Source organism: Oncorhynchus masou, chromosome 28, assembly GCF_036934945.1.
Source record: "Oncorhynchus masou masou isolate Uvic2021 chromosome 28, UVic_Omas_1.1, whole genome shotgun sequence".
Lineage (NCBI taxonomy): Eukaryota > Metazoa > Chordata > Actinopteri > Salmoniformes > Salmonidae > Oncorhynchus > Oncorhynchus masou.
The window spans coordinates 38716512-38740543 of NC_088239.1; the positions used below are offsets into that span (position 1 = coordinate 38716512).

The window sequence follows — 24032 nt, forward strand, 5'->3', positions numbered from 1 at the left end:
TTTTGTGTGCAAATGAACTCAAGCTTACGGACAATGTCAAATGTGACATAGCGAAGCACTTGAGTGAGTTGACTGTGCAATTACTTTCCCGAAATGGATGACACAAAGAACTGGATTTTTTATCCTTTTCATGCCCTGCCTCCAGTCCACTTACTGATATCTGAGCAAGAGAGACTCATCGAAATTGCAACAAGTGGTTCCCTGAAAATTGAATTTAAAAGCAGAAGCCACTGCCAGATTTCTGGATTGGGCTGCGCTCAGAGTATCCTGCCTTGGCAAATCAAGCTGTTAACCTGTTGATGCTCTGGGGGCGCAATTTCATTTTTGGATGAAAAACGTTCCCGTTTTAAACAAGATATTTTGTCACAAAAAGATGCTCGACTATGCATATAATTGCTACCGTTCGAAAGAAAACACTCTGACGTGTCCAGAAATACAAAGATCTTCTCTGTGCGTGCCCTAAAACGTGAGCTTCAGGCAAAACCAAGATGAGATGGCATCCAGGAAATGACAAGGATTTTTGAGGCTCTGTTTTTCATTATCTCCTTATATGGCTGTGAACGCAAGAGGAACGAGCCTGCCCTTTCTGTCGTTTCCCCAAGGTGTCTGCAGCATTGTGACGTATTTGTGGGCAGATCATTGGAAGATTGACCATAACAGACCACATTTACCACGTGTCCGCCCGGTGTCCTGCGCCGAAATTGGTGCGCAAAAGTCACCTGCCAGTATTTTTCCATGGGACACAGAGAGGAAAGCAAGCTTCCACGAACTGCATGTCAATGAAGAGATATGTGAAAAAACACCTTGAGGATTGATTCCAAACAACGTTTGCCATGTTTCGGTCGATATTATGTAGTTAATCCGGAAAAAGTTTCACGTTGTAGGTGACTGCATTTTCGGTTCGTTAGCCAGACGCAATGTAGAAAACGGAACGATTTCTCCTACACACAGACGCTTTCAGGAAACACTGCGCATTTGGTATGTGACTGAGACTCTCCTCATTGAAAACATCAGAAGCTCTTCAAAGGTAAAGATTTTATTTATTTGGTTATCTGGTTTTTGTGAAAATGTTGCGTGCTACATGCTACACAAAATGCTATGCTAGCTTTGCATACTCTTATACAAATTAGTCAATTTCTATGGTTCAAAAGCATATTTTGAAAATCTGAGATGACAGTGTTGTTAAGAAAAGGCTAAGCTTGAGAGCAAACGCATTATTTTAATTTTATTTGCGATTTTCAGAAATCGTTAACGTTGCGTTATGCTAATGAGCCTGAGGCTTTAGTCACAAACCCGGATCCGGGTTGGGGAGTTTCAAGAAGTTAAAACACTGATGCCCTTTGCAACCACGTACCTGTGTGACAGTGGGTTCTCGGCCCTCACTGGCATGAAAACTAAATACAGGCAAAGATTGTGTGGGGGAAAAGATTTAAGACAGAATCTTCAATACAACCCAACATTGCAGAGTTATGTGCATGATTCCAAGCACACTCTTCTCACCGGTGGTGAGTTATTCACAATTAACTTGTATTTGTTATGTAAGATAGCTAAATAAAGAGCAAAACTATTGATTATTATGTGCGCCCTGGTCCTCTAAACGCTCTGTCACTTCCCACGAGCCAGTTTGTGACAAAAAGGCACTCATTATGTTTAATAAATGTATCGTATAGTGTGTGTGGGAGGCAACAAACAACATTTGAGAGTGCTTGAGGTTGAATGTTTGAAGGGGTACGGGACTATAAAAGTTTGGGAACCACTGCTCGAGTGAAATTATATCTGGCTGATGGCTGAGATTATTTTAGGAGAAGATGGTTGTTGCGTTTGACTGGTAAGAGACATGAATAGCAAGATGAGGCTGAATTCTGTGAGGGTTCCCAAGCGTCTGCCTAGGCAGAATGGAAATAAGGGCTGTGTTGTGTTCTGTCAGGTAGCTTTGCTACCTCGCCCTCTCCACACATATATGAGCTACCCACGACAGGTCCGGTAGCAAGTCAGACTGAGGAGAGTTGCTGAGGACTAATACAAACCCTCCTCCTTCACGACTATTCAAAATCCTGCTCGCTGGTCGGAAAGCCGATCAGATATATTTTTTTATTAAGTTCCTGGCAATTCTACTCCGTCATTCCAAAAACATAGAATATGCCAATCAAACAAACCTCAAATGTGATACAACCACCGTAAAGGCAGTGAAAAAGGAAGAGCGGAAGAGGAAAAGTAAGAAGCGCTGAACAGGTAGGTTCAGGTCTTACCTTGAAATTGTGGACTTTCTCATACTTGGTCGTGTGGACATTGTCCTTCAGGGTGGCTCGACGTACCAGCAAGGTGAGCTGTGAATAGGCAAACAGTTTGAGAGGTTTCCAGAAGGTGGCAGGGGACTTCTGGGTCCCTGACCCCATCCTCAAACCCATGCTGGGGCCAGAAGGTCATTCTGCGCCCCCTTCTTAGCCTTGTGTACCAGACACTTCTTCCCCTCCCTGACTATGTACAACATGGTGGGTGGATACTAAAAGAGAAATCCCCCCCGTTTTCTCAGAGAACAGCTGAAGTGATGCCTACTTGGAGGACTGATAGAACTGGAGCGCAAGCTCAGAGAAGTCAACTCGGAGCAGCTCAGAGCGAGCCTGTACTCAGCACCGCTGCTGGCATCATTAAAATCAATGCAGCAGGTAAACCAAAACAAGCCAACACACTCATTATCACAACAGCAGCAGGTAGAATCCACTAAGAATGCAAAGATCTGAAAGGAAAAAAATTAGTTTCAAAGTAGTTGGAATATTCCTTTAAATAACAGTGCCACATAGTTTTGCCCTTACCCTGACCAGCACAGGGTTATGCTTGAAACGAGATTATTCCTAAAAAAAATCCAGCTTGACTGTGTGCGTATCTATGCAGATGAGGTGTGGCAGAGTTAACCCGCTCCTCCCTATGTCACACTGATACCGTCACTGGTGCTCAGACAAAACCCAGAGTGAATACAGGCCATGGGGGGGAAAGCAAGAGAGTGAGCGCGGGTGGAGCATTGTGTCACTGTGGAATTTGTCTCACATTAAGAACAGTCCAATCAGAGAAAAGAACAGGCTCGGCTTTATCAACAGTGCTATAGTATATTCCTATTACCCCACAGGTAGAGTGAATGGGATATGAGAGGACTGAATGCTCAATCCTCAAGCCTACAATACAGCTCAATGTTGCTTGACGCTGCCACTGTCGTTCCAGGGTTGAGACTGAGCATTAACAATCTGAATGCTACAAAAACACATCTACAACATACAGAAAAAAATCATTACAAATCCCAAAATGTTAGGATATGGTGCAATCCACTAAGTCCTACATGGTTGTAACTTTCAGAGTGAAAAACAACAATATCGGATCTGCATGTATTCAAAACAGCTATTTACCAAAAAATATGTCATGTTACACAACAGAGCTTCCTTTCTATTAGTTAAAGAACACCATGCTTCCCCTGAATATAATTTTAAACAAATGTGTTAGTGTTATCCACGTAATTGCTCAATAATGGCTGATCCCCTGGCTGTGAACGAACCCATTCTGTGTGAGGTGTAAAATGGAAAAACATTTACATTTCACACCTGTACAGGTTACCCATTTGTAAATAAGTGAAACAGGACTATATAAGCACCCCCTAATTATTATATTATTATTACAGTTGATCTAGGGCTATAATGCAACGTGGTGCTGTTTAAAATGCCTCAATGACTGAGCAGCCATCTACTCAAATCAGACAGTGCTGCTCCACTCCAGTCCAATGTGGCAGAACAGCATTAGTCTCAATGGGAATATAAAGTCATCATGATGAAATTGAGTGCTAGACTGGATTGTTGCATCCACTACAATGTGGAAAACTCAGTTCCCACATATAATAGTTTGATTTTAGAAGGTGGGTTGGTATGAATACACAATGATCCAATATAAATGATATACAGTGCATTCTGAAAGTATTCAGACCTCTTGACTTTGTTGCGTTAGAGCCTTATAAAATGTATCCAATTGTTCCCCCCCCCATCAATCTACCCACAATACAACATGACAAAGAAAAAAACAGGTTTTTAAAAATGTTTTCAAAATAAAAATAATTATCACATTTACATAAGTATTCAGACCATTTACTTTATTGAAGCACCTTTGGCAGTGATTACAGCCTCGTGTCTTCTTGGGTGTGACGCTACAAGCTTGGCACACCTGTATTTGGAGAGTCTCCTATTCTCTGCAGATCCTCTCAAGCTCTGTCAGGCTGGATGAGGCGCATCGCTGCACAAGTATTTTCAGGTCTCTCCAGAGATCTTCGATCGGGTTCAAGTCCGGGCTCTGGCTGGGCCACTCAAGGACATTGAGACTTGTCCCGAAGCCACTCATGCGTTGTCATGGCTGGGTGCTTAGCATCGTTGTCCTGTTGGAAGGTGAACCTTCACCCTAGACTGAGGTCCAGAGCAGGTTTTCATCAAGGATCTCTGTACTTTTCTCCGTTCATCTTTCCCTCAATCCTGACTAGTCTCCTAGTGTCTGCCACTGAAGAACATCCCCACAGCATGTTGCTGCCACCACCATGCTTCACCGTAGGGATGGTGCCAGGTTTCCTCCAGACGTGACACTTGGCATTAAGGCCAAAGAGTTCAATCTTGGTTTCATCAGACCAGAGAATCTTGTTTTTATCTGAAAAAAAAGCATACTTCCCCCTTTCTGGAGCGAGAGTGGTAATACTGAGCGTAAAAGTGATCATTTGAGTTATTTGGCTACTTTAGTTGTGAATGATACAAAACTTTGAATGACTTAGAATACAAAAGTGTGTAGACACCTGCTCGTCAAACATCTCATTCCAAAATCATGGATTTGGTCCCCTCTGTTGCTATAATAGCCTCCACTCTTCCGGGAAGGCTTTCCACTAGATGTGGGGACTTGCTTCCATTCACCACAAGAGCATTAGTGAGGTTGGGCACTGATTTAGGGCGATTTGGCCTGGCTTGCAGTCAGTGTTTCAATTTATTCCAAAAGTGTTCAACGGGGTTGAGGTCAGGGCTCTGTGCAGGCCAGTCAAGTTATTCCACACCGATCTCAACAAACCATTTCTGTATGGACCTCGCTATGTGCACGGGGGCATTGTCATGTTGAAACAGGAAAGGGCCTTCCCCAAACTTTTGCAAGCACAGGATTTAGTATGTACACCTAATTGCAGCCAAAACATCATTTTGTCCTACAGCTATTGTAAGCAGAAATCATGAGCCTATAAACCAGAGTTACACTGTTAGCACTGAGGTGGTGTGCAATCGTAGGAAGACCACTTTATGCAGCTGCACTATCAGCTCCAATGTAAATAACATAAGAAAGTCTACCTCTGATAATCTTCCCAGTAAAGCATTAAAAACAATCAAGCAACCCAGAAAAGTGCTAAAAACAATTGACCATAATTAACATATGTAGCCTAAGAAACAAGGTCCATGATGAATGTGAGAGGACTCACATTCTGATCTCTGAAACTCACTTAGATAATACCTTTGACGATACAGTGGTAGCAATATATGGTTATAACATCTACCGAAAAGACAGAAATGCCAACGAAGGTGGTGTTGCGGTCAACATTCAGAACCACATTCCTGTAAAGCTTAGACGATCTAATGTTAAAATACTGCTGAAGTAATATGGCTACAGGTTCATCTTCCTCACCTAAAGTCCATTCTTGTGGGAAGCTGCTATAGACCACCAACTGCTAACAGTCAGTATCTGGATAGTGAAAGGCTTGATAATTTGTGATAAACAGAAGTATATTTTCTGGGTGATTTAAATATTGACTGGCTACCAAAGCTGCCCACTAAGGAAAAAAAATGTCAAACTGTAACCAGTGCCTGCAACCTGCATCAGGTTGTCAGTCAACCTACCAAGGTAGTTACAAACAGCACAGGAATTCAATCAACAACATGTATTGAACACATTTTTAAAAACGATGCAGATATTTGCTTTAAAGCAGTATCCAAATCCAAAGCACGTAATGATCACAATATAAAATCGCCATATCTAGGAAAAAAGTTCCATAGGCTGGGCCTGATATAGTATAAGAGGTCATACAATAAGTTTTGAAGTGATTCATATGTGGAGGCAAAAAATATTTTCTGGTATGTGGTGTGTAGTGAGGAGCAACCAGACGCTGCACATGACGCATTTATGAAAGAACTTATTCCAGTTACTAATAAAGCACGCACCCATTAAGACAATGACAGTAAAAACTTAAATCCCCTTGGATTGATAAGGAATTTAAAAATTGTATGGTTGAGAGGGATGAGGCAAAAGGTATGGCAATTAAGTTCTGGCAGCCCAACTGATTGGCAAACGTACTGCAAATTAAGGAATCATGTGACTAAACAAAAAACTACACTATGAAACAAATAATTATATAAAGAATGATAGTAAAAAGCTACAACAACTGAAATTACCTTAAATTAAATGTTGGGGGGGGGGAAGCCAACTCCGCTCCATCATTTATTGAATCAGATGGCTCATCACAAAGCCTACTGATATTGCAAACTACTTTAATTACTTATGAGCAAACTTAGGGATGACATGCCAGCAACAAACGCTGACACCACACATCCAAGTATATCGGACCAAATTATGAAAAGACAAGAACTGTACTTTTGAATTATGTAAAGTCAGTGTGGAGGAGGCGACTTTTTATTTTTTTTGTCCATCAACAATGACAAGCCACCAGAGTCTGACAATCATGATGGAAAATTACTGAGTATAATAGCAGACTATACTGCCACATCTTGAATTTAAGCCTACTAGAGAGCGTGTGCCCTCAGGCCTGGAGGGAGGATAAAGTCATTCCGCTACCCAAGAATAGTAAAGCCCCCTTTACTGGCTCAGATAGCCGACCAATTAGCCTGTTACCAACCCTTAGTAAACTTTTGAAAAAAATTGTGTTTGACCAGATTCAATGCTATTTCACAGTAGACAGACTGGCAACAGCATTTCAGCATGCTTATAGGGAAGGACATTCAATAAGCACAGCACTTACACAAATTAATGATGAATGGCTGAGAGAAATTGATTACAAAATTATTGTGGGGGCCATCTTCTTAGACTTCAGTGCAGCTTTTGACAGTAATGATCATAGTCTGCTGCTGGAAAAACGTATGTGTTGTGGCTTTACACCCCCCTGCTATAATGTGGATAAAGAGTTACTTGTCTAACGGAACACAGAGGGTGTTCTTGAATGGAAGCCTATCAAATATAATCAAGTCAGAATCAGGACCCTTGCTTTTTTACGTTTTTACTAATGACATGTCACTGACTTTGAGTAAAGCCAGAGTTTCTATGTATGCAGATGACTAAACACGTCAGCTACAACAACTGAAATGACTGCAACACTCAGAGCTGCAGTTAGCTTCAGAGTGGGACGCAAATGAAAAAGTTTGCTCTAAGTAGTTCTAAAACTAAAAGTATTGTATTTGGGACAAATCATTCACTAAACCCGAAACCGCAACTTAAACTTGTAATAAATCATGTGGAAATGTAGATGACTAAACTGCTTGGAGTAGCACTAGATTGTAAACTGTCATGGTCAAAACATATTGATGCATAAGTAGCTAAGATGGGGAGAAGGCTGTCTATAATAAAGTGATGCTCTGCCTTCTTAACAACAATATCAACAAGGCAGGTCCTACAGGCTCTAGTTTTGTGGCACCTGGACTACTGCTTTGGCAGCAGCTAATGGGGATCCATAATACAAAATCGTCTAGAATGTCATTGTACACTGTAACGTTAAGATTTCCCTTAACTGGAACATTATTCCTCCTCCACCAAACTGTACAGTTGGCATTATGCATTGGGGCAAGTAGCGTTCTCCTGTCATCAGATGGCGAAGAGTGTTTTCATCACTCCAGATAATGCATTTTTCACTGCTCCAGAGTCCAATGGCGGCGAGCTTTACACCACTCCAGCCGACACTTGGCATTGCGATCTTAGGCTTGTGTGCGGATGCTCTGCCATGGAAACCCATTTCATGAAGCACTCAACGAACAGTTATTGTGCTGACGTTGCTTCCAGAGTCAGTTTGGAACTGCGTAGTGAGTGTTGCAAATGAAGACAGACAATTTTTACGCGCTACACACTTCGGCAAATTCCATTCCCTGAGCTTGTGTAGCCTACCACTTTGCGGCTAAGCCGTTGATACTCATAGACATTTCCACTTCAAAATAAGAGCACTTAGTTGACTAGGGCAGCTCTTGCATGGCAGAAATTTGACGAACTGACTTGTTGAAAAGGTGGCATCCTACAACGGTGCCACGTTGGAAAGTCCGAGCTCTTCAGTAAGGCCATTCTACTGCCAATGTTCCATCTATGGAGATTGCATTGCTGTTCAACTGATATTTTTAAATGTAGTTCCTCTGTACATCTCGATTTTATACACCGGTCAGCAACAGGTGTGGCGGAAATAGCCGAACCTACTAATTTGAAGGGGTGTCCACATACTTTTGCATATATAGTGTATGAACACCAGGGGAATTTACACAATATAAACTAAGAATTATATATACACAGCAGTAGATACACTAGAGTGAGTCCAGTATATAAATAAATGTGTGTTGTGTTTAACCTCTCTGCGCACGGTACCCGCTAGCGGGCTGAAATTCCACAACATACGGTGATCGCTACATAAATAGTCATATTAAACATTCATGAAAATACAAGTGTCTCACATGTATCGAAAGCCTAGAATCTTGCTAATCCAGTGCGTTGTCAGATTTAAAAAAAGGATTTACTGCGAAAGAATACGATGCGATTATCTGAGCATAGAGTCCCATAAAAAAATATATTTTAACCAGCACAGGCGTAACATAATCAAACTGCATTAAAATAAATTGTTTACATTTGACGATCTTTGTCTGTTTGCAATTCCAATGCTCATTGTTACACAATGAATGATCTTTTGTTTGATAAAATCTGTTTTATAGCCTAACACAAAACATTTTGTGAACCGCTTGTGTCGTGAATTCCATCTCATTCCATTTGACGACGACACATTCCAGGTAAATAACCCACACAGAACGTGACTTTCCTAGTCATGTTTGGTTTCACTGCAATCAACTGGTTTGTTTGTAACACAATCAAACCTGATGGGACATTTCGCGGGACGTATTGACTGAAAGAAACCGATTTGAAGACAACAAGTCATGACATCATTGTGCACCAATGATTTGCCCGCTATTTCGTTGATTGACTGTCTTTTAACCCAATTACCACTGATCGTCTTGAAATCTAGCTGGGTAGATTGCCAATGAGCTGAGGTAAACGGCAGTAGGTCATGTTTATGTGTTGCAAGACCAACCCATGTTGTAAGCTCCAGCGTAAAGAGAGTCATTCGCAATTGAAGTTTCATACCGGAAGGAGAAACACATATTACGCACTGCATTGTTTATCAATCATTATGGCAACCAAGTCAGGGAAAGCTAAATCTAAGTCTAAATATACAGATGTACACACAATTTTAGAATAAATTGATTGGGAAAGTGAGACAAAGATTGTTGTAGGATGATTCATTTAGTGATTGTGGAGGAATATTTTCTGAACGGGAGAGGACATCATTTTGGACTGGTAAGTTCTTATCATGCCAATGCCCTTGTTTGAAATTAATATTATAACATTTTTTTGTGATTTTTTTTTACATTTTAGAAGCAATATATAAACATGTAATGTCATGAAATGTGAGATGCGTGTCTGCCGCCCCACCCCACCCCACCCCTAAATGAAATAGCCTATTTGAGGCTGTTGAGGGGAGGGCAGGCCCACAACAATGGCCAAAGTGAAATGGAGACAGTAGATACAGCTGGTCTGTTGTAATATAATACAGTAGATCTAGTTGGTCTGTCATAATATAATAGAGACAGTAGATCTAGCTGAAATGTCATAATATAAAAAGGAGACAGTAGATCTAGCAGGTCATAATAATATATTCAACCTTATGTTCCCTGTACTCTATATATACAGTGGGGCAAAAAAGTATTTAGTCAGCCACCAATTGTGCAAGTTCTCCCACTTAAAAAGATGAGGCCTGTAATTTTCATCATAGGTACACTTCAACTATGACAGACAAAATGAATTTATTTGCAAATTATGGTGGAAAATAAGTATTAATAAGTATAGATGATATATTTTTAAAAATCATACGTTTTTTTCATTGTATTATCTAAACCAGATCTATTGTGTTATATTCTCCTACATTCAATTCACATTTACACACTTCAGAGTGTTTTCTTTCAAATGGTACCAAGAATATGCATATCCTTGGTTCTGTGCCTGAGCTACAGGCTGTTCGATTTGGTTATGTCTTCAGGCGGAAATTGAAAAAAGTAGGGGGGTAGCTGTAAGAGGTTTTAATTAAACAGTGTAACTAAAATACAACTGTACATTAGTAGTAATATTAGAACAAGCTATGTTTGGGTATACAGTATTTTAAGTGTGAAACGGGAAGTGACTAGTGGTTCAATATCTCTGTTAATATTGGAACAGTGGTGGAAAGTACTTAAGTAAAAAATTCTTTAAAGTCCTACTTCAGTCGTTTTTAGGGCATTTGTACTTCATGTTTATATTTGAGAACTTTTACTCTACTACATTCCGAAAGAAAATATGGACTTTTTACTCCCATACTTTTTCCGACTCCAAAAAGTACTTCCATTGACACCGGGTGCTGTAGTCCTAGAGGGGAGGCAGCATGGCGCCGGTGACGCATTGGGCTGTCCGCACCTACTCTTTGGAGAGCCATGCGGTTGAGGGCGGAGCAGTTGCTGGACAAGGCGGTGATGCCGCCTGACAGAATGCTCTCAATGCTGAGCCTCTAGAAGTTTGTGAGGGTCATGCAGAGTTTCTTCAGCTACCTGAGGTTTTAGAGGCATTGTTGGGGGCATGCTCCCTCTTTCGTCTTCTGTATTCCACAATAAGCTCCTTTGTTTTGTTGAGGGAGAGGTTATTTTCATAGCACCACTCCACCAGGGCTCTAACCTCCTCCCTGTCGTCATTGTTAGTAATCAGGCCTACAAACTGTTGTGTCTTCAGCAAACTTCATGATCGAGTTGCCACACAGTCATGGGTGACAAGGGAGTACAGCAGGGGGCTGAGCACACACCTCTGGGGCGGAGGAACTTGTATTTATAATAAATTCCCATTAGCTGCTGCACTCTTCCTGGGGTCAAGCAAAATCAAGGCAGTTATACAATTTAAAAACAATACAATACATTCCACAACACATTAAGTGTGTGCCCTCAGGCCCCTTCTCTACATAATTACAACACAAAAGCCATGTGTATAGCGAGTATGTTATCTTGTGTTTGTATGCATGCGTCTGTGCCTATGCGTGTGTTGCGTCACAGTCCCTGCTGTTCCATAAGGTGTATTTCTATCATTTTTTAAAAATCTAATTTGACTAGTTGCATGAGTTACTTGCTGTAGAATAGAGTTCCATGTAGTCATGGCTCTATGTCGTACTGTCTACCTCCCATAGTCTGTTCTGGACTGTGAAGCCAGATACCCACCTTCCTTACCTGGATTCTGTTGGATATGCTTCCATTAAATGTTAAAATTTTCAACACAAAAAGCTTATTTCTCTTAAATCTTGTGCACAGATTTGTTTACGTCTTCGTTAGTGAGCATTTTTTTCTTTTGCCAAGATAAACCCGTCACGTGGATGGGTTAGCATATCAAGAAGCTGATTAAAAGCATCATCATTATATAGTTGCAGCTTGTGCTGCAACTAACCATTTTCATGTAGACTTGATAGTGTTTTGACCCTGCTGCGCTTCAGTTCAGACTGATGGTCTGACATTCTCCTGTAGAATTCTCAATATATAATCATGAATTATGCTCTGTTCTATTAAGGCAAGTTGTCCAAATCCTGAGGCAGCAAAGCAACCCCAAACCATCACCATGCTTGACCGTTGATAAGGTTCTCACTGTTCTTACGGTTTGCTAATTTAAAAAAATAAACTGACTTATTACATTTACATAAATATTCAGTCCCATTACTTGTTTCTCATGGCCTGAGAGTCCTTTAGGTGCCTTTTGGCAAACTCCAAGCAGCTGTCCGTCTGGCCACTCTACCATAAAGGCCTGATTGGTGGAGTGCTGCAGAGATGTTTGTCCTTCTTGAAGGTTCTCCCAACTCCACAGAAGAACTCTGGAGCTCTGTCGGAGTGACCATCGGGTTCTTGGTCACCTGACCTAGGCCCTTCTCCCCCAATTGCTCAGTTTGGCCAGGTAGCCAGGTCTAGGAAGAGTCTTTTGGTGGTTCTAAACTTCCATTTAAGAATGAGGCCACTGTGTTCTTGGGGACCTTCAAATTATGCAGAATATTTTTTGTACACTTCCCCAGATCTGTGCCTCGACACAATCCTTTCTCGGCGCTCTAAGGACAATTCCTTTGACCTCATGGCTTGGTTTTTTCTCTGACATGCACGGTCAACTGTGCGACCTTATATAGACAGCTGTGTGTCTTTCCAAATAATTTCCAATCAATTGAATTTACCACAGGTGTACTCCAATCAAGTTGTAGAAACATCAAGGATGCTTAATGGAAAAAGGATGCACCGGAGCTCAATTTCGAGTCTCATAGCAAAGGATCTGAATAAGGCACATGACAGCCCACTTAGAGTTTGCCAAAAGGCACCTAGAGGACTCTCAGACCATGAGAAACAAGATTATCTGGTTTGATGAAACCAAGTTTGAACTATTTGGCCTGAATGCCAAATCTGGAGGAAACCTGGCACCATCCCTACGGTGAATGATGGTGGTGGCAGCATCACGCTGTGAGGATAATTTTCAGCGGCAGGGACTGGGAGATTAGTCAGGATCGAGGGAAAGATTAATGGAGCAAAGTACAGATAGATCCTTGACAAAAACCTGCTCCAGAGCGCTCAGGACCTCAGACTGGGGTGAAGATTCACCTTCTATCAGGACAACAACCCTAAGCACACAGCCAAGAAAATGCAGGAGTGGCTTCGGGACAAGTCTCTGAATGTCCGTGAGTGGCCCAGCCAGAGACTGGACGTGAACCCAATCAAACATCTCTGGAGAGACCTGAAAATAACTCTGCAGCGTCACTCCCCATCCAAGCCGACAGAGCTTGAGAGGATCTGTATGGGAGAGGTTCCCCAAATACAGGTGTGCTAAACTTGAAGCGTCATACCCAAGAAGACTTGAGGCTGTAATTGCTGCCAAAACATGCTTCAATAAAGTACTGAGTAAAGGGCCTGAAAACTTATGCAAATAGTATATTTCAGTCTTATATTTTTAATACATTTGTTTTTTCTTCATCATAATGGGGTATTGTGTGTAGATTGATGATGGAAAAAAACTATTTAATACATTTTTGAATAAGGCTGTCACATAACAAAATGAGGAAAAAGTCAAGGTGTATGAATACTTTCAGAATGCACTGTATACACACAACCACACACCAGCAAATGTTGGGTCTACTTTTTTTCGGTAAGCAACAAGAGCAGTGCTACCAACTTTCTGCACTTTAGAATAGTAGAGCTGGGAATTACTTGACATGGAACATTTTTTACTTCTGCCTGGTTTTCACATTGGATTCATTTCAGCATCGTCCGTCTCCATTTGTTTCCTATTCTAGTACAGTAAAAGACTGACATTTTCAGGACAGTGTGAGATTGTTCCTTACCCCTTTCTCCTCGTCAACCCGCTCTCCCTGTGGAGCAGGCCTATCGGGAACCTCCTTGCACACGGGCAGGTGTTTCTTCAGCGTGGGCTCCTTGTTGAGTGTTGTGTAGCCAATGTGCTCATAGATTGGGTTAATGGTCATCTTAGCGATGTACTCTGCTGCCTTGGTCTCGATGTAGAGTGTGATCAGCCCATCTGTCACAAGGTCGTGGATGGACTCAAAGCGCTTCTCCCCGACAAAGTGCTTCCCATCATGGTAGAGGCGGAAGTTCTTGGTTTGATTTCCAAAGCTGGATCCATGATAGAAGGGGGGAAGAGGAAGACAAAAAAGAAAGGAAAAAAATCTGTGACAATCAGTTTCCATGGGTAGGAGAGCGTTTTTACACGCTGTCTTAGCCGGGGAGAATAAGGAGGCCGTACAGCTGGGTGGAAAAAGGAAAATCTTTGGATGATTACACACACACACACACACACACCTGAGAAGAGCCGACCCTAAAGGAATAAAATCCCTTTGCCTGCCTCCGTTTCCTCATACCCTAGATCAGTGGAAAACAAAATGAAATAATTTTCACAAAAGCTCTAAGAGGTTTTTATATCCATTAATGACAGCTAGATCAAATAATTTCTTCCCTGAATTTAGTGGTTATAAATAATGGAGACCTTTATTAGAGCTGGTCAATACAGCAAGTGTATAGCGAATGCAAAAAAATATATAATAATAATAAATAAGTACATCCTCATCTCACAGGAAAAAGGCCTCTCATGCCGCAAAAGCCAAACAACAAATCAGTAAATCCCATCACTGTGCACAACATGAGCCAGAACAATGCAAGGAATTCTTCATCATTGGGTAGATGCCAGAGACCAATATTTCAATCTCATCTGTCAATGGGAAATAAGGGGAGATGCTTCAAATAACTCAGGGGACTAAACGAACTAGCTAAGAATCCTTACCAGACCCAAAGTTTATTACCTAACCCAAAATACAACCTTTCCAAATTCAGAACCAAGGCAGCCCATAGTGGGGCACCATTTTCCACCCACCCTTACACAGGAGGTGATTATATATATATGGAAATCAACTATAGCAGAGAATCAGCAAGGGTGAGGCACTTAAGCAGAGAGAAAAGAACGCCTTCTTGTTCTTCTATCAGATATCCAGGAGGAAGAAAAGCGGTTTATTTGCATTTCAAAACCTCATTGCTTGAGAATTTGAAACACTGCCCTAGTATATAAAAACACTTAGAGCCCAAAACACTCATTACCTCTGCTTTAGCGTGACCAAAGGAGATATGGGATGGAAAGTGTTTGAGAGAAGCATCAGACCGAAAAATAAATAAATAAAGCCCCAGACCATTATTCCTCCTCCACCAAACTTTACAGTTGGCACTATGTGTTTGTCTGTTGGACTGCCAGATGGTGAATCGTGATTCATCACGTCATAGAACGCGTTTCAACTGCACCGGTGTCCAATGGCGGTGAACTTCACAGCACTCCAGCCGACGCTTGGCATTGCGCATGATGATCTTAGGCTTGTGTGCGGCTGCTCAGCCATGGAAAACCATTTCATGAAGCTCCCGACGAACAGTTATTATGTGGACGTTGCTTCCAGAGGCAGTTTGGAACTCAGTAGTGAGTGTTGCAACCGAGGACAGACTATTTTTAAGCACTACGCGCTTTCAGCACTGGCCGGTCACGGACGTTCACTACCACTTCGACTCATTGGAAAGGTTGCATCCTGACCCGAGCCAAAAACCTCCCTTAAAATTGGGGAGTTAAAAAAAAGTCTAAGGCACTGCATCACAGTGCTTGAAGCATTTACTTCAGACCTGGATTCGAGGCTCTCTCACAGGTGGGCGTGACACCCATGAGGCGTTGCAAAATTGGCCCTGCGGACCTCCTTAAAATTGGGGAGAAAAAAGTGGTGAAACTCCCCCCCCCCCCCAAAAAAAAAGTTTAAAAACTAACCAAAAACAAGTCATGAATCACACTTTTTTGGAAAGTTAATCTGTAGAAAGGATGTGCGTGTGCCTAACCGTAGGGCCAGTGTGTAGGTCCCAGGCTGCCTCTGGCTCTCCCTGATGAGGTAACTGCCCTCTGCCACACTCAGCAGCTGGTCAGCCTCCTCTCTGGAGACCATCCCATGGTACCTGGGGAGAAGACAGAACATTGGAAATACTGATACTGACTGGATAAACTAGTTTTGTATATACACATTCCAAATGGAAATAAGCCAACTTACTCTCTCCCATAGTATTTGGGCCGGTTATCCACCTGAAAGCAAATAAATATTCCATTGTTAAGTAAAAAATAGACTGACAATCCGAAAACTAGTCAAAGTTAGACAACCAGATGAGAACTAAGTCATTCCAATAGTACTCTACTTGCATCAGCTATAACACTGGGAAGCATTCCCGTAGGGCACTATTTAACGTCATGGAGGATAAAGTAAAGAATTATCCACCGTATGCTGTGCGACTTGACTACTGTGAAGACGTATAGCAAACTTTAACAGGATCTAATGCCCACTAGCCCATCTAGTGTTTCAGAGGAAGGTCACTGGCCAAGCACCATAGTCAGAGACAATGCTAGCAGGCACAGGTGTCCATCTAGGGACTGGCCAAGCCGGAATGTAATACTCAATGTGGCGGCGAGAACAGAACACATTTTGCATCGCTTCTCACACTCATGCAAGCCTTTGCTTTTATATATATTCAACTGGCTATGAAGTAAAATAAATATCTGTGAGGGGTTTCAGCGCTTCTATGGAAAAGTGACAAGACTGTCATGACTTTCCCTCATGGGTGAGGATCAAAGATCGCAGTAGCCCCCCCCGAGGAATAACGACTTAACGAGACGCAAATGGTTTCTAACTTTCTCCCTCCGCCTCCCAGTATCCAAGAATGGAATGTGAGAGGTTCTACAGAGGTTACAGAGGTTCTTGCCCAAAGAACTTCAACATCCAAAAATGGATAATGAAACAATATTCCTAACATAAAGAATGTGGGGAATGGTCAATGGTGATCCAAACAATGATTATGTCATATCATTTGGGATATCATTAAAGACGTTATAACGGAAACATTGTAACTTTACAAGCTTTCACAATGTATGTCAGAGTTACATCTAAATGTTGTAAAATTTATGATTAAATATGAAACTATATGTGAGAAGATGAAATGGGATTTTAGCCATGTCAGTAACCACACGGACATGGACATTATGCCAAAAGGATGGAACACCCCTTTTTCCAGAGTGGTTATAAAAAGGACTCCTAATGAAATTTACATGACACCAGAAAACGTGGAGCGGTGGCTACACATTGAAATGCTTGCCATTTAAATAGAGACCAAAAACTGCCGGGTTGTTACCGGTGTGTAGTGGTTCTAGCTGTACCCTGAATAATCAACCATTTGGACCAGTTACGTTACAAATGGTTCTCTCTCTAGAGACCAAGCAGGTGGAAGGTGAGGAGCCAAACGTCATGAATGGTTAGACTCCACCAGACCAAAACATGCCGGGTTGCTACTGGTGTGTAAAATGGTTTAAAACTACTAGACCAGAAAATGGTAAGGCCCTGTTGGGGAATAATCAGAATTAGTTGGTAACATAGGTAAGATGTTTTATATTCATCATATGTTTGTAAGTTACTTCTCATCAGAATGTTTATTTTTGTATAATACTGTGGCGGTGTTTGCAGTTATCTGGTCTTTGTCAAGACTAAGTTATTTGGGCCGCAGAGAGGGGAGAGGTCAAGCGTGTATCTCTTGGCTCCACAATGTCTGTGTGCCAGTCAATGTGTCTCTGTGATCTTGTCAAGATAGGGTGGATTTGATATATGCCTGTTGATATGGAGGATTTGTTTAGGTTCTGAGTTTGAGAAAAGAACATAGTTTAGGAGACAAAGCTAAACGATAAATTGTGCCTAATGCTGTCTGGCTATGTGTGTCTTTGCTATAAAGGATCTCAGTTGCAATGTGTAAGGGACTCTCAGAGAATTCATTTATAGACACTGAATTGATCTGAGTCACAGGGTTGTGATGGAGCTCATATAATTAAAGATGGATTTTGTGATAACTCTTGACTTGTGTGTGGTTTGCTCTCATGATTTGGTAAATACAGGAAATTTCCACAACAGCCCTCAAACTCTCAACGAGTGGCAGTGAAAACTAAACTACACATTCAGTCAGCAGCTGTATATGTAATATAATTCCTTTCACCACCATAGATACCTCAAAAGGATCTATTCTAACAAGCATCTCTGAACACCGCGTGGTACACCTTTGGAGGATTGGTTCTAACAGACACTCCGAGACCAAGAAGTTACGACTACAAACAGCATGGTGACCTCTGGTGGACAACCAAAGACTGTCGACTGACTCCCCATAACATAGGCCTGGCGATTTCAACAAAGAGAGACGACAAAGACATACACGTAAATATGTACATTGCATTTCTAAATCCGAATGAGCGATTGTCAGGGTGCAAAATATCCAATGTACGATAGTTGAATTCCTTTGTCTCTCCTCTCGCCCTTTCTTACACCCCCCCCTTTCATTGTGTAACCAGCTGTCATTTCGGGAAAGTCCACCAGGGACTTTGCATTGCATTATGTTAGTAATCAACGTATAATATCTCCTGTGTGTGTGTTAAAGTATTTCTGTGTGATTATTTAGTAAATAAATTAACGAAGCCAATTTGTGTATCGCTGAGTCATTATGTAGACCAGGGTTTGTGTAGATTTATAGAATATCACGACGTTCAGAATGAGACGGAAATAGGAGCAAATGATTGATGATGACGGATAGTATAGAGATATTCTGATATTCTTGAGTTAATTCGAGAAACGGAAACTCGTTAAATACATTTCCCATGGTGCCACAGATGATTACTTAATTGTTATGATTAATTTAATTGCGTAATTGAATTTGGTATGTAATTATTTGATGAACAGCCATCATCACATTAATGATAGTGTTTGCGAGAAGTGTCTGAGGTGACTATCATTCTGTTCAACGTCACAGAGAATTGAGTGCAGTTGTCTAGGCCTATCCTACTTGAAATTCACATATCAAAATGTGTTGAAAATGTATTACTATTGTGTTGCAATTAGAGTTGGGTGGTATACATATTTTCGGAACGTTTCTGTACCATACCAGGATATACAGTACTACCGAATGTGCACACAAGGCAGGACATTAAAAAAATAAAACTGCAGTGCTTCGGAAAGTATTCAGACCCCTTGCCTGTGTGGCTCAAGAGCATGGCGCTTGCAACGCCAAGCGTCGTGTTCGATTCCCGCTGGGGCCACCCATATGTAAAAGTTGGCCCCAGCCGACTTGTAAGTCGCTTTGGACAAAAGCGTCTGCTAAATGGGATATATTATTATTATATTATTATTATTTACACTTTGTTAGGTTACAGCCTTATTCTAAGATTTTTATTTTCTTCCTTCAATCTACACAATACCCCATAACGACAAACTAAAAACAGGTTCAGACATTTTGCTAATTTATATATTTTACCTTATTAAATACCTTTACATAAGTAGTCAGACCCTTTACTAAGTACTTTGTTGAAGCACATTTGGCAGCGATGACAGCCTCACGTCTTCTTGGGTATGACACTATAAGCTTGGCACACCTGGATTTGGAGAGTTCTCCCATTCTTCTCTGCAGATCCTCTCAAGCACTGTCAGGTTGGATGGGGAGCATTGCTGCACAGCTATTTTCAGGTCTCTCCAGAGATGTTTGATCAGGTTCAAGTCCGGGCTCTGGCTGTGGCACTCAAGGACATTCAGAGACTTGTCCCAAAGCCACTCCTACGTTGTCGTGGCTATGTGCTTAGGGTCGTTGTTCTGTTGGAAGGTGAACCTTGGCCCCAGTCTGTGGTGCCGAGTGCTCTGGAACAGGTTATCAAGGATATATCTGTACTTTGCTCTGTTGATCTTTCCCCTTGATCCTGACTAGTCTCTCAGTCCATGCCACTGAAAAACATAGCAGCATCATGCTGTGGGTACCACCATAGCACCCCGTAGGGATGGTGCCAGATTTTCTCCAGATGTGATGCTTGGCATTCAGGCCAAAGAGTTCAATCTTGATTTCATCAGACCAGAAAATCTTGTTTCTCATGGTCAGAGTCTTTAGTGTGCCTTTTACAGAAGGGTATCCTAATGGACTCGTAACCAAAAAAATTGCAAGTTCTAATCCCCGAGCTGACAAGGTACAAATCTGTCATTCTGCCCCTGAACAAGGCAGTTACCAAATGTTTCTAGGCCAACATTGAAAATAAGAATTAGTTCTTAACTGACTTGCCTAGTTAAATAAAGGTAAAATAAATCAAATAAATAAAACTGAGGAGTGGCTTCTGTCTGGTCACAACTTGGATGGAAAATTACTGAGGATAATAGTGGACGATATAACCAAATTTTCAATTTCAGCCTACTAGAAAGTGTTTGCCCCCAAGCCTGGCGGCAAGCAAAAGTCATTATGCTACCTAAGAATAGTAAAGCCCCCTTTACTGGCTCAAATAGCCGAACAATCTGCCTGTTACCAAACCTTGGTAAACATTTGGAAAAAATTGTGTTTGACCAGATACAATGCTATTTTACAGTAAACAAATTGACAAACTTTCTGCATGCTTATAGGGCAGGACATTCAACAAGCACAGCACTTACACAAATGACTGGCTGAGAGAAATTGCTGATAAAAGATTGTGGGGGCTGTCTTGTTAGACTTCCGTGCGGCTTTTGACATTATCGATCATAGTTCGCGGCTGGAAAAGCTTGTGTGTTATGGCTTTACACCCCCCCCCCCCCCTGCTATATTGTGGATAAAGAGTTACCTGTCTAACAGAATACAGAGGGTGTTCTATAAATGGAAGCCTCTACAACATAATCCAAGTAGAATAGAGAATTCCCCAGGGCAGCTGTCTAGACTCATTACTTTTTCAATCTTTACTAATGACATGCCACTGGCTTTGAGTAAAGCCAGTGTGTCTATGTATGCGGATAACTCAACATTATACATGACTACTACAGCAACTGAAATTACTGCAACACTTAACAAAGAGATGCAGTTAGTTTCAGAGTGAGTGGCAAGGAATAAGTTAGTCCTAAATATTTCTCAAACTAAAAGCATTACATTTGGGAAAACTCATTCACTAAACCCTAAACTTCAACTTCAAGCAAGTTGAGATGACTAAATTGCTTGGAGTAACCCTGGATTGTATATGATCATGGTCAAAACATATTGATACAACAGTAGCTTTGATGGGGAGAAGTCTGTCCATAATAAAGCAAAGCTCTACCTGCTTAACAGCACTATCAATAAGGCAGGTCCTACAGACCCTAGTTGTGTCGCACCTGGACTACTGTTCAGTCGTGTGGTCAGGTACCACAAAAAGGGTCTTGGGAAAATTGCAATTGGCTCAGAACAGGGCAGCACAGCTGGCCCTTGGATGTACACAGAGCTAATATTATTAAAATGCATGTCAATCTCTCTTGGCTCAAAGTGGAGGAGAGATTAACTGAATCTCTACTTGTATTTATGAACGGTATTGACATGTTGAATGCACAGAGCTGTCTGTTTGAACTACTGGCGCACATTCATGCATACCCCACAAGAGGTCTCTTCACAGTCCCCAAGTCCAGAAAAATCTATGGCAGGCGCAAAGTACTACATAGAGCCATGACTACATGTAACTCTACTGAACATCAAGTAAATCATGAAAGCAGTAAAATTAGATTTAAAAAACTAAAATACACCTTACTGAACTGCGGGGACTGTGAAGCAACACAGACGCATGCATACACACACGATAACATACGCACTCTGCGCACAGATTTTGTACTGTAGATATGTGGTAGAGGTGGAGTAGGGGCCTGAGGGTGCACAGTGTTGTGAAATGTGTGAATGTATTGTAATGTTTTAAAAATTGTAAGGCCCTTCTCCCCGATTGCTCAGTTCGGCCGGGCCGCCAGCTTGAGGAAGAGTCTTGGCTGTTCCAAAGTTCTTCCATTTAAGAATTATGGAGGCCACTGTGTTCTTGGAAATGTTCAATGCTGCAGACATTTGTTGTTACCCTTCGACCTCATGGTTTGGTTTTTGCTCTGACATGCACTGTCAACTGTGGGACCTTATATTAGACAGGTGTGTGCAGTTCCAAATGACGTCCAATCAATTGAATTTACCACAGGTGGACTCCAATCAAGTTTCAGAAACATCAAGGATGAGCAATGGAAACAGGATGCACCTGAGCTCAATTTTGTGTCTCATAGCAAAATTAGATTTTTTTTAAATCCATTTTTAGAATAAGGCTGTTATGTAACAAAATCTGGAAAACGTAAATAGGTCTGAATACTTTCCTACTCATTGAAGTTTTTTTTTTTTTTTTTTTTTTACTATTTTCTACATTGTAGAATAATAGTAAAGACATCAATTATTTAAAATAACACATATGGAATCATGTAGTAACCAAAAGCGTTACACAATTTTAGTAGCACCTTTGCCTTGCTGACATCTTTGCACGTTCTCTCAACCAACTTCATGAGCCAATCAGTTGTGAGAAGGTAGAGGTGGTATACAGAAGATAGCCCTATTTGTTAAAAAACCAAGTCCATATTATGGCAAGAACAGCTCAAATAAGCAGAGAAACAATAGTCCTTCATTACTTTAAGACATGAAGGTCAGTCAATGAGGAACATTAAGAACTTTGAAAGTTTCTTCAAGAGCAGTCGCGAAAACCATCAAGCACTGTGATGGAACTGGCTCTCATGTGGACCGCTACAGGAAAGGAAGACCCAGAGTAACTGCTGCTGCAGACGGTAAGTTCATTAGAGGTACCAGTCTCCAAAATTGCAGCCAAATAAATGCTTCAGAGCTCAAGTAACAGACACATCAACATCAACTGTTCAGAGGAGACTGAGTTTAATTAGGCCTTCATGGTTGAAATGCCTGCAAAGAAACCACTGCTAAGGGACACCAATAAGAAGAGACTTGCTTGGGCCAAGAAACATGAGCAATGGACATTAGATCGGTGGAAATCTGTCCTTTGGTCTGATGAGTCCAAATTAGATTTTTGGTTCCAACCGCCGTGTCTTTGTGAGATGCAGAGTAGGTGAATGGATGATCTCTGCATGTGTGGTTCCCACCATGATGCATGGAGGTGGTGAGATGGTGCTTTGTTGACTTATTTAGAATTCAAGCTTCACTTAACCAGCATGGCTACCACAGAATTCTGCAGCGATATGCCACCCCATCTGGTTTGCGCTTAGTGAGAATATAATTTGTTTTTCAACAGGACAATGACACAACACACCTCCAAGTTGTGGAAGGGCTACTTGACCAAGAAGGAGAGTGATGGAGTGCTGTATCAGATGACCTGGCCTCCACAATCACTCGACCTCAACCCAATTGAGCCAACAAGTGCTCAGCATATGTGGGAACTCCTTCAAGACTGTTGGAAAATCATTCCAGGTGAAGCTGGTTGAGAGAATGCCAAGAGTGTGCAAAGCTGTCAAGGCAAAGGGTGGCTACTTTAAAAAATCTAAATATATTTTAGATTCTTCAAACACTTTTTGTGTTACTACATGAATCAATGTGTGTTATTTTATAGTTTTGATGTCTTCACTATTACGCAAGGTAGAAAATAGTCAAAAATAAAGAAAAACCCTGGAATGAGTATGTGTCCAAACTTTTGACCGGTACTGGGCGGGCGGAGAGACGGACGTTGTAGTTTGCATCAGAGATCAGGGCTGATGGCTGGCTGCCAGGGCATATGATTTCTATTGGTGCAGGCAGAACAAGCTATTAGATACAGGCAGGGTAATCAGCCTTGAATCCTCCACTTACACCAGCAAGTGTTTACATTCCCAGTAGAGTGCATGTCCACTGTTCGGGATGAATCAGAATTAGTTGGGTAACATAGATAAAACATCTTATTTTCATAATATGCTTGTGAGATACTATTTTTTTGTACTATAGTGTTAGCCGTTTGCAGTTATCCTTTCTCTGTCAGGGCTCAGTTACTTGGGCCCCAGAGAGGGGAGAGGTCAGGTTTGTCTTCATATGTAAACGTATCTTTTAAACCATGTGAAGGGATGATTGAGGGGGAACTGTTAAAATTATTATGAATAAATTTATAAACAATATCCCCATTTTAAATAGAATTGTAACTAAGTAAACTTATACTCTGTTTTATTATATCTGATTAACAATGCGAGTTCATAAGGTGGGATTGTGAGACACGGACAAGGAGTAATTGAAGTTAATGAACACCATTCCAACTAGGAAGAAACGAATGGGTTGTCAAAGTCAAAAAGCTTCATTATTATTAAAAGGTGAATATTA

The 24032-nt window shown here is 41.3% G+C and overlaps 1 protein-coding gene across 1 annotated transcript in view; it reads right to left on the reverse strand.

The window, feature by feature from the left end:
* LOC135517557 (N-chimaerin) overlaps nucleotides 1-24032 on the reverse strand; it is a 53358-nt gene that overhangs the window by 19732 nt on the left and 9594 nt on the right. Inside the window, exons 5-8 of the mRNA XM_064941970.1 lie at nucleotides 15926-15957; nucleotides 15720-15833; nucleotides 13685-13973; nucleotides 2250-2327 (exon numbers count right to left, since the gene is read on the reverse strand). Of these exons, the coding sequence (XP_064798042.1) occupies nucleotides 2250-2327; nucleotides 13685-13973; nucleotides 15720-15833; nucleotides 15926-15957 (513 nt within the window). The remainder of the gene's footprint in view (nucleotides 1-2249; nucleotides 2328-13684; nucleotides 13974-15719; nucleotides 15834-15925; nucleotides 15958-24032) is intronic.